The sequence below is a fragment of the Pipistrellus kuhlii genome, unplaced genomic scaffold (assembly GCF_014108245.1).
Source record: "Pipistrellus kuhlii isolate mPipKuh1 unplaced genomic scaffold, mPipKuh1.p scaffold_m20_p_1, whole genome shotgun sequence".
In the NCBI taxonomy this organism is placed as follows: domain Eukaryota; kingdom Metazoa; phylum Chordata; class Mammalia; order Chiroptera; family Vespertilionidae; genus Pipistrellus; species Pipistrellus kuhlii.
The window spans coordinates 61,822,396-61,836,591 of NW_023425404.1; the positions used below are offsets into that span (position 1 = coordinate 61,822,396).

Sequence of the window (14,196 nt, forward strand, 5' to 3'; positions counted from 1 at the left end):
AGGGATAAAGATGCAAGGCAGCACTGGCTGACTGGGAGTGGGGATCCATCTAACAGTCATAGTGTTCCAAAACTAACTGTATGACTGAGCAACTCATGAGATTTGCAGGGTTCATGCCTTGATTGAGAATGGACTCCCAGTAGGGGGCGTGCAGGAGGCAGCAGATCAATGATTCTCATCGCTGATGTTTCTATCCCTCTCTCCCTCTTCCTTCCTCTCTCTGAAATAAAAATAAATTATATATATCTGAGAAAATGAAAATGATGGGCTTAAACATGTGATTCTCAAGCTTCTGCCAGCTATGAAATTCAGAGTATAATTTTTCAAAAATAAAACAGGCAGCTCAGTTTGTTGGAGCATCGTTCACTACACCAAAAGGCTATGGGTTTGATTCCCAGTCAGGGCACATACTTAGGTTTCAGGTTTGATCCCAGGCTGGGAGGCAACCAATCAATGTTTCTCTCTCACAACAATGTCTCTCCCTTTTTCTTTCTCCCCTCTTCGCTCTTTCTATTTTTATTTATTTGTGGTTGCTGTTTTCTCTCTCTGAAAAAAAATCAATAAAAATATCCTCAGGTGAGGATTAGAAAAAACAAACAAAAAAAGAAATAAACCAAAACAAAATGCCTTGAAGAATGCCCAAGCCCAGGGAAAGAGGATTTGCTTTATTTATTATTATTTTCTGAGACAGTTAATTCTGCCCAGTTTTTTGTGACTAGGTCAGAACAGCATGAGAAATATAGAGCTAATCACATTCCTCTTAAACAATTACATAAAAAAAATAACCCCATATTTTTTGAGATCCTTTTAAACAGCACCAAATAATGATGATGATGATGATAAGGATAGGATAAAAAAATGACCTGTAATCTTTATTGATTAAGGCATTATATATGTGTCCTTATCTCCCCATATCTCCCCTCAACTCATGCCCTCACCCCCCTAGTGTTTGTGGCCATTGGTTAGGCTTGTATGCATGCATACAAGTGCTATGGTTGATCTACCCCTTACCCCCACCCTCCCCTACCTTCCCTCTGAGGTTTGATGGTCTGATCAATGCTTCTCTGGATCTGTTTTTGTTCATCAATTTATGTTGTTTATTATATTCCATAAATGAGTAAGATCATGTGATATTTATCTTTCTCTGACTGGCTTATTTCACTTAGCACAATGCTCTCCAGTTCCATTCATACTGTTGCAAATGGTAAGAATTCCTTTTTTTTTTTTTTTAAACAAATAGGTTATTTAATATTTACACATATGCTTTTTTTTTTGTTTTACAAAATGAAGATATATTACAATGGTTTATATAGACCTATATTCTTAACATCTTTACTAAACTTAATCTCTATGTACATATACAACTTTTGATACTCAATTTAGGGAGATATTGGTACAATCTGCATTGGGCTGGATTCAAAATTGTAAAGTCAAGAACTCATATGTGGAATCTAGTGAACAAAATAAACTGATGAACAAAAATAGACTCAGAGACCTAGAAGCATTGCATATGATTGGTTGGCAAACTCATTAATCAACAGAGCCAAATATCAACAGTACAATGATTGAAATTTCCTTTGAGATCCAAAAACCGACTTCTGCACATGGGCCACCAAGTTTCAATTGCACTGTACATTTCAATAGCACAGATATTTTGTGGAAGAGCCATACTCAAGGGGCCAAAGAGCAGCTTGTGACTCTCAAGCTGCAGTTTACCGACCATTGGCATAGACTGTCAAACCTCAGAGGGAAGGCAGGGGAAGGAGGGTAGAAGGAGATCAACCAATGAACATGTATGCATGCATATTAGCATTACCCATGGGCGCAGACAATGGGTGGTGAGGGCCTGGGGTGGGGGCTGGAGTGGGCTGGAAGTGGTTAATGGGGGAAGAATGGGGACTTTTGTAATACTCTCAATACTAAAGATTAAATAAATGAATTTAAACTAACTAAAATAAAATAACATTAAAAATAAAAAAGAAATGCTTTGTCAATAATATCTTGCATTTGCAAATCTTTTTTTAAAATTTTTTTATTAAATTATTATCTGTGTACATATACCATCGCCTCCCCTCCCATACATACTCCCCTCCGCAGAGTTTTGTGTCCATTGGTTGTACTTATATGCATGTATACAAGTCCTTCGGTTGATCTCTTATCTACCCCAGATCTCCCTACCCTCCCTGCTGTAATTTGACAGTCTGCTTGTTGCTTTACTGTCTCTATATCTGTCTCTTGGTTCATCAGTTTATAATGTTCTTTATCATCCATAAATGAGTGAGGTCATGTGGTGTTTCTCTTTCATTGATTGGCTTATTTCACTCAGCATGATGTTCTCCAATCCCATCTAGGTTGCTGCAAATGATGAGAATTCCTTCTTTTTTATGGCAGCATAATATTCCATTGTGTAAATGTACCATAGTTTTTTGATCCAATCATCTGCTGATGGGCACCTAGGCTGTTTCCAAATCCTAGCTATTGTAAACTGTGCTGCTATGAACATAGGGGTGCATGTATCCTTTCTGATTGGTATTTCTAGTTTCTTGGGATATATTCCTAGGAGTGAGATTACTGAGTCAAATGGGAGTTCCATTTTCAGTTTTTTGAGGAAGCTCCATACTGTTCTCCACAATGGTTGCACCTTTCACCCCCGCCCCCCTATAGTGTAGTACTCCATTGTGTAGATGTACCACAGTTTTCTAATCCACTCACCTGCTTATGGGCACTTAGGCTGTTTCCAAATCTTAGCTATGGTGAATTGTGTTGCTATGAACATGGTGGTGCATATATCCTTTCTGATTGGTGTTTCTAGTTTCTTGGGATATATTCCTAGAAGTAGGATCACTGGGTCAAATGGGAGATCCATTTTTAGTTTTTTGAGGAAACTCCATACTGTTCTCCACAGTGGCTGCACCAGTCTGCATTCCCACCAGCAGTGCACGAGGGTTCCTTTTTCTCTGCATCCTTGCCAGCACTTGTCTTTTGTTGATTTGTTGATGATAGCCATTCTGACAGGTGTGAGATAGTACCGCATTGTCGTTTTGATTTGCATCTCTCAGATAATTAGTGATTTGAGCATGTTTTCATATGTCTCTTAGCCTTCCTAATGTCTTCTTTCAAAAAGTATCTATTTAGGTCCGTTGCCCATTTTTTGATTGGGTTATTTATCTTCCTTTTGTTAAGTTGTATGAGTTCCCTGTAAATGTTGGAGATTAATCCCTTACTGGTGATAACATTGGCAAATATGTTCTCCCATGCAGTGGGCTTTCTTGTTGTTTTGTTGATGGTTTCTCTTATTGTGCAAAAGCTTTTTATTTTGATGTAGTTTCCATTGACCTGTATTTTTTGTTATTAGTCATCTTGTGAACAGATAAGTATGCCATATTGGCCAACATGCCGTAAGTCATAAGCATCACAGATAGATGTAGAGCCTTTGTTCACAATGCGTGTGGTATCAGTTGAGTGTGTCTACATATAACTTTTGAAAAGAGGGAACTTGCACCTTCTCATTTTAGGGGATGAGTTCTGAGTTGATGAAAATTTTTGTAACCCCACAATGTCATTTCTATAGGACTGGAGCAGAATGTGCCACCCCAAATTTCTCTCTTTGACACAAGGATTATTTTGAGCTGATTATTTTTAAGAATCAGCAGACACGGAAGCTCTGAAAACTGAGTAGAAGTTAGCTTTTTTAAGAGACATTTTCATTTACTGTATAAAGGTAATCTTCATTTGTAAATGTGTCTGGAAGAGGAGGATGACAGTCTCTAAAAACACTTAGGAACAGAGAAGGGGAGAGTCTTAAATCTGCACAACAACTATATCCTTGCTTATTGTGCTTTGTCTGAAAACCTCCCATAAATGGCCCCCCTCCCCCCAACATCTAATCATTTTTTGGTCTTGAGATGAAGATAGTGCTTAAGATGATAACTCGGGTGATTTTTAGGAGTTACTTGGTTTTCCTGGGTCTCTTCTACGTATATAGAAGGTATACATGTTATTAAATTTCTGTTTGCTTTTCTACTGTTAATCTGGCTTTAATTACAGGGATCTTAGCCAAGAACCTGGAAAGGTAGAGGGAAAAATATCCCCCCCCCCCCGCCCCTCACTCATGTTCCCTGAAATTGATCTCCTGGTTGGTTACTTTTTCAGCTGAAGTGGGTGGAAGAAAAAGCTTTTTATTTCTTTTTCTTTTTCTTTTCAGAATTACACTTGCTATTTGGCCATAATCCAATACTAATCTGACTTTCATCCATATAAAATAGTTGGGTGTTTACCTATAATATATTAGATTTCATTGGAAGAAAATTGCTTCCATATCTTATTCCTCTCAGAAGTTTTTCTTAGCTCTGGTCTGCTATTGGCACTCTAGGATTCTAGATAATTCTTCCTAATAAAAGAGTAATATACTGCCAAAACCGATTTGGCTCAGTGGATAGAGCATTGGCCTGAAGACTGAAAGGTCCCAGGTTTGATTCCGGTCAAGGGCATGTACAATGGTTGCTGACATATCTTTTGTAGGGGGTGTGCAGGAGGCAGCTGATTGATGTCTCTCTCTCATCGATATTTCTAACTCTCTATCCCTCTCCCTTCCTCTCTGTAAAAAAATAATCAATAAAATATATATTAAAAACAAGAGTAATATGCAAATTAACCATCACTCTGCTATACCCACCAGCCATGCCCACCAGCCATGCCCACCAGCCAATCAGAGAGATTATGCAAATAAACCCAACCAAGATGGCTACGGCCACAGAGAGCAGAAGGGAGGCTTGGGTTTCCCAGGCAATGGAAGAAGCCAAGCTTTCTGCCTGTCCTTGCTGGCCTAAGCCTCTACTCAAGGCTACAAAATTTCAATTATAGAATTTAAATAAATTCCAATAGAAATGGCTGCCGGCCACAGAGCGAGCAGGAGGCTTGGCTCCGTTCCAGGTTACGAAGTTTCAATTGTAGAAGGTAAGCAAATTCCAGATACTAGGGCCTCCACTTGGGTCGCCAGGGGGCATGGCTGGCCTGCAAACCACCACAGACCCATCACTCAGGCATGGCTGGCCTGCAAACCACCACAGACCCATCACTCAGGCCTCCCCATGCCCCAAGGGAACTCCCACCCTGATCCAGAACACTCTTCAGGGCAAACCAGCTGGCTGGCCCCTACCCATGCACCAGGCCTCTATCCTATCTAATAAAAGAATAATATGCAGATTGACCATCACTCCAACACACAATATGGCTGCCCCCATGTGGCCAAAGATCCTGCCTCCATGTGGACACAAGATGGCAACTACAAGATGGCCAGCAAGGGAGGGCAGTTGGGAGGTACCAGGCCTGTAAGGGAGGGCAGTTGGGGGCGATCAAACCTTCAGGGGAGGGCAGTTAGGGGTGACCAGGCTGGCAGAGGAGAGAAGTTGGGGGCAAACAGGCTGTCAGGGGAGTAGTTAGGCATCAATCAGGCTGGCATGGGAGTGGTTAGGGGGTGATCATGCTGGCAAGCAGAAGTGGTTAGGAACAATCAGGAAGGCAGGCAGGCGAGCAGTTGGGAACCAGTAGTCCTGGATTGTGAGAGGGATGTCCGATTGCTTGCTTAGGCCCGATCCTGGAGGGGATCAAGCCTAAACGGGCAGTCAGACATCCCTCGAGGGGTCCCAGATTGGAGAGGGTGCAGGCTGGGCTGAGGGAAACCCTCCCGCCCCTGTGCACGAATCTCCTGCAGATATATTTTTACTGTGCCCTTAATTATTTCCAAAATTACTTATGTTTTTACTGTGCAGTGACTTCACCATTTTACTGTTTTGTCTGTAGATATTCAAGTCTATCACTATTGTCTTAATAATGTGATACCCAGAATTGGGGGGTAATATTCCAGTCATTCTAAACAGATACTAATGGGATTTTACTTTTTTATCTGAATATTATATTATTATTGTTAATCAAAAGCCACTATATCCTCATAATTCTGCTTGAATAGACAAAGATATTCTTACTTCATTTTTATAGATGAGGGCTTGTGCTCTAATCTGTTTTTTTTTTTTGTGTGTGTGTGTCTGTACATTATTTTTATTTTTAATTTCACCATCCAAGGCAAATATCTTCACATCCTAGCATGTATTTCTCTCAGTCTGATGCTTAATGCCAGCAAGGCCATCCAAAGCACTGCCTAATGCGTTTGATCTTATTATCTCTGCTTAAAGAATGGCTCCATTGCTTTTACATAAAGGCACTAATGTACTCCAAAGTCTGATAGACTTACTGTATAAGTCAGTTTCTTTGTAAAATAAACTACTCCTCTATTTTATAAGCCCCATTTTTCATTGAGCCAAGGATTAATAAAATCTACAGAGAGTGATATATCATATTGAAATCGGGCAACCAGGTCTGGGCTGCTTGTCACTACTTGAGCCAGTTAAGCAGAGACAAGGTTAAATCATAAATGAGCATTTATTCTAAGAATGTCAGCAGTATAGGAGAGCAGCAGGTCATCCACGAAAATCTGCTTTATCCTTTCTCATAAGCCAGCTGCTTATATTAGGTAGAAGGACAAAGGTTACATGGGAAAATAGAAATTACAGGGAGGTAGGCAAGGTATAATGGTTACAGGTTACAGGTAATGAGGGTTTTGGCAGGCACCTCTGGGACCAAATTGTTTCAGCAACAAGATTGTTAATCTTTCCACGATGATAGGCAGTTCTCAGATAATGAGAATGGACTGACTGCATTCCGAGGTTAATTTCCATGTTCCAAAGCGTACAACTCTCAGCCAGGTTAGAACGTGCTTTCTCTAATTCGAACAGAACAATCGCAGTTAACAGAGCATGATTACTATTTCTTATAATTATAGCTAGTCCCCACTATTCTATTTCCGACCCTAACAATATATTTTGTAAGAAAGAAACATATTCATGGAACTTTTAATCTATCTCTAAATGGAAAGAAAAGGTTAGTTTCCTGTGGAGGGTCTGGATCTTTGGTCCTGTATCTGGTCTCCAGGGGGCGATGTTGCACAAAGGAGAGATCCCTGTGTCTCTAAGATCAGCATCTTCCCCTCAGCTCCTCCTTCCTGCAGCTGGCCTATTGAGTTCTTTGAAGACAGAGACAAGTGAGAAGAATCAGAGATTAGAAAGCACACGAGATAATCTAGTATTTTTTTGTGTTTTCACCTGAACCAGGGATTTATAGCCTAATCTTACTCACACCTCTTATTTCTGAGAGTTGAATTCCACAGCTGCTTTCCTGCATGCTGAAGGGAGAACTTCCAGAAAGAAGCTGGCAATATTTCCACTGCTCAGACATGCTCTTGCTGCTCGTCGCAGTCCTGGGGATGCTTTTTACCTCGAGTGAGTAGTAGTCTATTATGGTCTCTAGTTCCACTGAAGTAACTGTTTTCTTGTTTGAATTTTAGCAGAAGTACTTTTCAGAGTCAAGTCTGTGCTGCTTTCACTGATATAATATTGATTTTTGCAGGAGACGCCAGAGCCCAGTCAGTGACCCAGCCTGACAACCACATCAGTGTTTCTGAAGGAGACTCACTGGAGCTGAGGTGCAAGTACACTGGAGCCGTGTCTTTCTACTGGTATGTCCAAGACCGCAGCCAAGGCCTCCAGCTTCTACTCAAGTACCTTTCAGGGGACACCTTGGTTAAAGGCATTAAGAATTTTGAGGCTGAACTTAGGAAGAATGAGTCGTCCTTCAACCTGAGGAAACACTTTGCTCATTGGAGTGACTCAGCTGAGTACTTCTGTGCTGTGAGTGCCACAGTGCTGGGAACTGCATGAGGAGCTGAACACAAACTCTGTGAGACATGAGGGAAGAGAACTGCACCGGGAATATTTTGGATTCTGACATAGTAGAAGACACGGTGTTCTTATTACATATTGTAGAGATGCTCAGGGGCGTGCTGAGCCAGGATGAGGTGGACACAGTTTAATGATTGGATCTGAGAGTTGGGACTTGGTACTGGAGAAATTTACTTTTCATTCATCATTTTATCTTTTAATAATTCAAAACAAAAGTGAAGTCCTTTGGATGACTTACTTCATTCTCACAAACTTACTACCTTCCCAACGTGGTAATTTTAAGATACTTTCTTGGAATCTTCTCTGCTCCATCCCATGACGGTTATTTTCCTTCATTTTTAGATGCCCCATTTAGGAAGGAGGACGTGATTCGGATGGCGAATAGCTTAGAATACTCCATGCTTATGCAGATTTTAGTAACTTATTAACAATATTGCAGAAGGAAGAGTGAATAACTCAACATTTTTAGTATTTCTCCAAGGACTATAAAAAGAGAGGGGATGCTAAATATACATGTCAAATTCTATTTGTTTTAAATTAGAGATCATTTTATTTTTTCCCAATTATAACAATAGATTCCTATTTTTTGATATCTGAAATTCTGTAAATTCACACCAGAACTCTTCAAAATTGGTGGGATAGTAACTTTTGTCAATTTCTCACAAAGGCCATCATTGTTTCTTTTGTACTTGTATTCTTTTTTTCATATAATTTCACTGTTAAAATATCAGAAGTTGCTTCTCATCTGTTTTGCATTGAAATTGCAAGGTGTAAAGGCTATCAAAATCTGGCCCTTGAAAATATACTGATTAAGAATTTCAGTGGGCCCTAGCTGAGTTGGCTCAGTGGATAGAGCATCGGCCTGTGGACCAAAGGCTCCCAGGTTCAATTCTGGTCATGTATCTTGGTTGCAGGCTTCACCCCAGCCAGGCTTTGGTCTGGGCTTGTGCAGGAGACAACCAATCGATGTGTTTCTCTCACTCCAATGTTTCTCTCTTTGTCTTTCCCTGTCTTCCACTCTCCCTAAAAATCAATGAAAAAATATCTTTGGGTGAGGATTAACAACAATAATAACAAATAATAATAAAAAAATTAAAAAAGAACATTATAAAAAAGAATTTCAGTGGGAAGTAAAATGTTGAAGGCATGTGATCATTCCTTGACTAGAATGAAAAAACTCTATGACAAGAATTTGTATTAAGAACAGTACCTAAAGTCTTGGAAGTTAATGACTTCAAAGGAGAGTAAAGGAAAGTGGACGGAGGTTGGGCTTTTTAGTTATACATCCTGATGCTGTAATGGCTAAGAGATTAAGATTATAGAAATTTAAAGATATAGAGAATAATAATAGTGTATTGTGGTTAGTGATTTACCTCAGTGAAGGGGGACACCAGTAGGAATCAGAATTATTTTTCAAATCATATGTTATATGTATTTGAAAGCTTTTAGAAAATGAAGCTACTTGTGTTATATGTATTTGAAAGCTTTTTGAAAATGAAGGTGTCATAAAAACATTCATAATAATTATTGTTAATTTAATGTTTTATTTTTGAGAAGCTGATTAAGTTTATGACACTTATAGTCACCAACTGAATTCCATAACCCAAAATGATCATAAGTGGGTATTTTCTAAGTATGTATCAGAAGAAGAAATGCCAATTTCACTTTTTCAAATTATTTTACTTTTTTTCATTAGATAATTTTTATTTTTTAATTAGCATTGACATACATTATTAAATTATATCACTGCAGTGATTCTACATTTCTTAATGTACTAAGTGATCATCCTCATAAATCTCATACCAATCAAATATCACACCTAGTAATTCGAATACTAGAGGCCTTTGTGTGTGTGGGGGTGTACCTCAGCCTGGCCTCTTGCAGCCCGGGAGCCCTCGGGGGATGTTCAAGTGGAGTGGGCCTAAACTGGCAGTTGGACATCCTTAGTGCTGCTGTGGAGGCAGGAGAGGCTCCCACCACCGCCACTGCTTTCACCAGCCGTGAGCCCGTCTTCTGGCTGAGTGGCGTGCACTTCCAGTGGGAGTGCACTTACCACTAGGGGGCAGATCCTACGTTGAGTGGGATCAACCCCAAATGAGCTCATTGACATCCCCGGAGGGGTCCCATATTGCACGAGGGTGTAGGCCAGGCCAAGGGAACCCCACTGGTGCATAATCACCAGGCCCAGGAGGGATGCAGAAAGTTGGCCAGCTGGGGAGGGACTGCAGGAGGGCTCCAGGGCATGTCCGCCCTGTGTGGCTCAGTCCTGATTGGCCAGACTCCAGCAGCAAGCTAAGCTACTGGTTGGAACATCTTCCCCCTGGTGGTCAGTGCTCGTTATAGCAAGCGGTTGAGTGGCCTTAGCATATCATTAGCATATTATGCTTTGATTGGTTGAATGGATGACCGGATAACTGGGGGACCGAACACTTAGCATATGAGGCTTTTATTATATAGGACTGGAGGCCTGGTGCACGAAATTCATACACGGGGGAAGAAGGGGTCTCTCAGCTGTGCCTGCATCCTCTCCAATCTGGGACCCCTTGGGATTGGGCCTAAACTGGCAGTTAGATATCCCTTTTGCAATACAGGACCACTAGATCCTAACTGTTCACCTGCCTGCCTATCTTATTGCTCCTAACCACCTCTGCCTGCCTGCCTGATTTCCCATAACTGCCTCTGCCTGCTGGCCTGATCACCCCTAACTGCCCTCCTCTGCCAGCTTGATCGCCCCTAACTCCTCCCCTCCTGGCCTGATTGCCCCCCTCCCCCCCAACTGCTCTCCTGCCAGCCTAATTGCCCCCTAACTGCTCTCCTCTGATGGCCTGATTGCCCCTAACTGCTCCCCTGTTGATCTGATCACCCCTAACTGCCCTCCCCTGCCAGACTGATCACCCCCCGCTCCCCAAATTGTCCTCCTCTGTAGGCCTGGTCTCTCCCAACTGCCCTCCTCTGCTGGCCATCTTGTGTCCACATGGGGGTGGCCATCTTGTGTTTTGGAGTGATGGTCAATTTGCATATTACTCTTTTATTAGATAAGATTCCCTAGTTATAGGACTTCCATTTAGTGAGATTTCAGGCAGTTCTGAATAATGGTTGTTCTATAGTTTAGTTGTAATTTTGATGTGGTTGTGGGAGGGCAAGTACCAGGTTTATCTATCCTCCCATCTTGACTATAAATTCACCAATTACTTTCAATTCCAAACTGAGGTTGACGACAGAGGAGATATAACTTGTGGTACTAAGGACCTCAAGTACTTTCCATATTTGACAGTCGCAACCTTGCCTGAGATATCAAAGTTTGTTTCATTTATATAATTATTCTATCATTGTGAAAAACTTTCACATAATACATAATATATTAAGGAGAAAAATGAAACCCTTAGTTACTTGAACATAATTATATTTGCTATGTGAAAAAATGGCAACATATTTTGAAAACATATTATCTATATCTTTCATATTAATAGATATAGTTCTCCAAAACCAGTTTGGCTCAGTGGGTAGAGCATCAGCCTGCAAACTGAAAGGTCCCAGGGCCTGTACCTTGGTTGCGGGCACATCCCCAGTGGGGGTTGTGCAGGAGGCAGCTGATCGATGTTTCTCATCAATGTTTCTAACTCTCTATCTCTCACCCTTCCTCTCTGTAAAAAATAAATAAAATATATTTAAAAAATAGATATGGTTATCTCTAATTATAAAGTTTCAACTTTTTAAAAGGAAATAAAACATTTTTATTTTTCTTCTCAATTTCTCTCTTTCCCAAGACAAACTTGTTTCTCACATCCATGTTTTATATTGCTGATACATATGTTTTTTTTGTGCTAAAAAATGTGTAGTGATGTGTTTTTAAAATTTACATGAATGCGATCCCACTGTATGTGCAATTGTAAAACTTGTATTTTTCATTAAAAGTATTTTTGAGAAAAAGAAAAACTTATGCATATAGATATATTTTATTACTTTAACAGCTATGTAGTATCCCATCTTAAAATATATGTCCCTTTAAAAAATATATATATATTTTATTGATTTTTCACAGAGAATTAAGGGAGAGGGATAGAGAGCTAGAAACACGGATGGGAGAGAAACATCAATCAGCTGCCTCCTGCCCACCTCCTACTGGGGATGTGCCTGCAACCAAGGTACATGCCCTTGACCGGAATAGAACCCGGGACCCCTCAGTTCGCAGTTCGTATATGTTCCTTTTTGATGAACATTTGTATATTGCAAAAATCATCAGTGATGATCTTAAGCTCATCTGGACAATCATTTACAAAGCTTAATAGGCCACATAAGTTTTGGCTTCCCTCATGGCAGGAGTGTTTTTAAGGGGAATTCCTTCAGCTGTCTACATAAGAGTTCAAGGACTATTTTATTTGTCCCCCTCCCCTTCTCCCTTATCAAGTGCTCAGGTGTGAGGAAATAAGACCAAATAATCCATTCAGACTTAGAAGCCTCATGCTCCAAAAGGAACCAATATCTTCCGCAACAGTTATAAAATCAGTGCCCCAAAGCTGTGGCTTCCTACCAAGCAGTCATAATTTACTTACCGTCTAGACGTAATTTACCAGAAAGAGACCATTTGGCCATAGCAATGTTATCTGTAATGCATCTGATATTCCACATTTTTCAGATTTCCAGATGAAAAAAGGTAGAAAGTGAATAAAAATTTCTCATTTAGGGGAAAGGATCTTGTTAATCCTTTACTCAGGGGTGGTTTGAAATTTTTATTACCATAAAAATTCTATAAGAAGTGGAATTAGACATGTTTCCTTAGATAGAGGTGCAGAATGTTCTATGTCATATACCTAGAAGTGGTACTGCTGGGCTATATGATTTATATTTTAAAAAACTTACTGCTATTCTAATATTTACCTTGAAAAATGTTCTTACCAGTTTCAAGTCCTCAGCAGCATAAAAGGATTCCCCTTTCTTCACATTCATGTACTTGATACTCTCTGTGTCCCATCTCCTCTTCCCTACCCGTGTTTCTTGCATTTCCCAAATAAACTATTGAATACTTGCACTCAAATCTCCTTTTCAAGGTTAGCTCTGGTGAAACTCAATCTAAGGATTTTGGTACAGAAGTGGTCTTAACAAGAAAATAGAATGCGAATCTGGAATTAAATTATTCATGGTCCAAATGCAACAACAATCCCAGTATTAGAGGTAAGTGGGATGGTGCTAAGTCCTGACAGGTTGCAGCAAGACTGTGGCTAATTACTTGTGTTAAATCAGCATGGGATTCAGGTAGAAGTTGTTACAGTAGTTTATGTGATAACTTTAGCATTTGATAGGTATTTTGTTAATGATAATTTTATGTCCTGTGGTGTTGGTTAGTAGTTGATAGTTTTCAGCAGGGAAGAGCAAGAGCAAAATGGAACCAACAGCACAGTGTTTGCTTTTTGCCATCATTAACTAACAATGATCTTTAGAAGGTAATGGCTACTGCTTCCTATCTGCTTCCCACATCTTGTGAAAATTCACTTTTGTACTTAAAGCCATTAAAAAAAGGGGACTTATAGTTTCATACACAACCAAATTGACAATAAAATAACCCAGAATAAGAACTGAAAGCCACTATGGACAAAAAAAAGAATCTTAAGCTCCGCATATTCTTTTTTTCTTTTGTAATTCTTACCTGAGGATATTTCCCCATTGATTTTAAAGGGAGTGGAAGAGAGAGGGAAAGACAGAGAGAAACATTGATGTGAAAGAAACACATCGATTGGTTGCCTCCTGCATGCCATCATCAGGGCCTGGGTCGGAGAGGAGCCTGCAACCTAGGTATGACTGGAACTGAACCCTAGACCCTTCAGTCTGCAGGCTCTCTATCCACAGAGCCAAACCATCCAGGTTCTCATACTCTTCTAATCCAGATATTACTAAAATTTTCTTTTATTATAGTCAGTGGGCATTACTGAGAACTCATTACAAATATCTAAGCAGATGGAATGATGACAGCTCCAGCTTTAGGCAATGGAGGATTGTTATTACAAACAGAAGACCTTAGATAAGAGAAGTGGGGATACGATCAGAAAGCAGAATTTTTTAAAAAATATATTAATTGTGAAATGGTAGTCATAGGTGCATGATATCAGGGTCTCAATCTTCATCTTAGTGACAAAGCAAATTTCTTGCATGATTTATTTCACACACTTTCAAAAGCACTTGTTGAACAATTACTAAGAATTATGTAACACATCTTAAAGCTCAAGGTGAGGTATTAATATAAGCATAAAACTTTTAAATTTAATCCCTTGTCAGAGCTATTGTTTGCAAATATCTCCAATTTGAAAACCACCACAGGCCTCTTGCCCAGGCTGCCCCACACCTCAAGGGAACCCCCATCCTGATCTGAGACACCTTTCAGGGCAAACCAGCTGATTGGCCCCCACCT

The 14,196-nt window shown here is 40.1% G+C and overlaps 1 gene segment (V, D, J or C); it reads left to right on the forward strand.

Moving 5' to 3' along the window:
* Nucleotides 1-7,115: 7,115 nt before the first annotated feature.
* LOC118724797 lies at nt 7,116-8,026 on the forward strand. The segment is given in 2 exon segments: nt 7,116-7,334; nt 7,462-8,026. Coding segments are annotated over 2 exon segments (411 nt in total).
* The last annotated feature ends 6,170 nt before the right edge of the window (nt 8,027-14,196 follow it).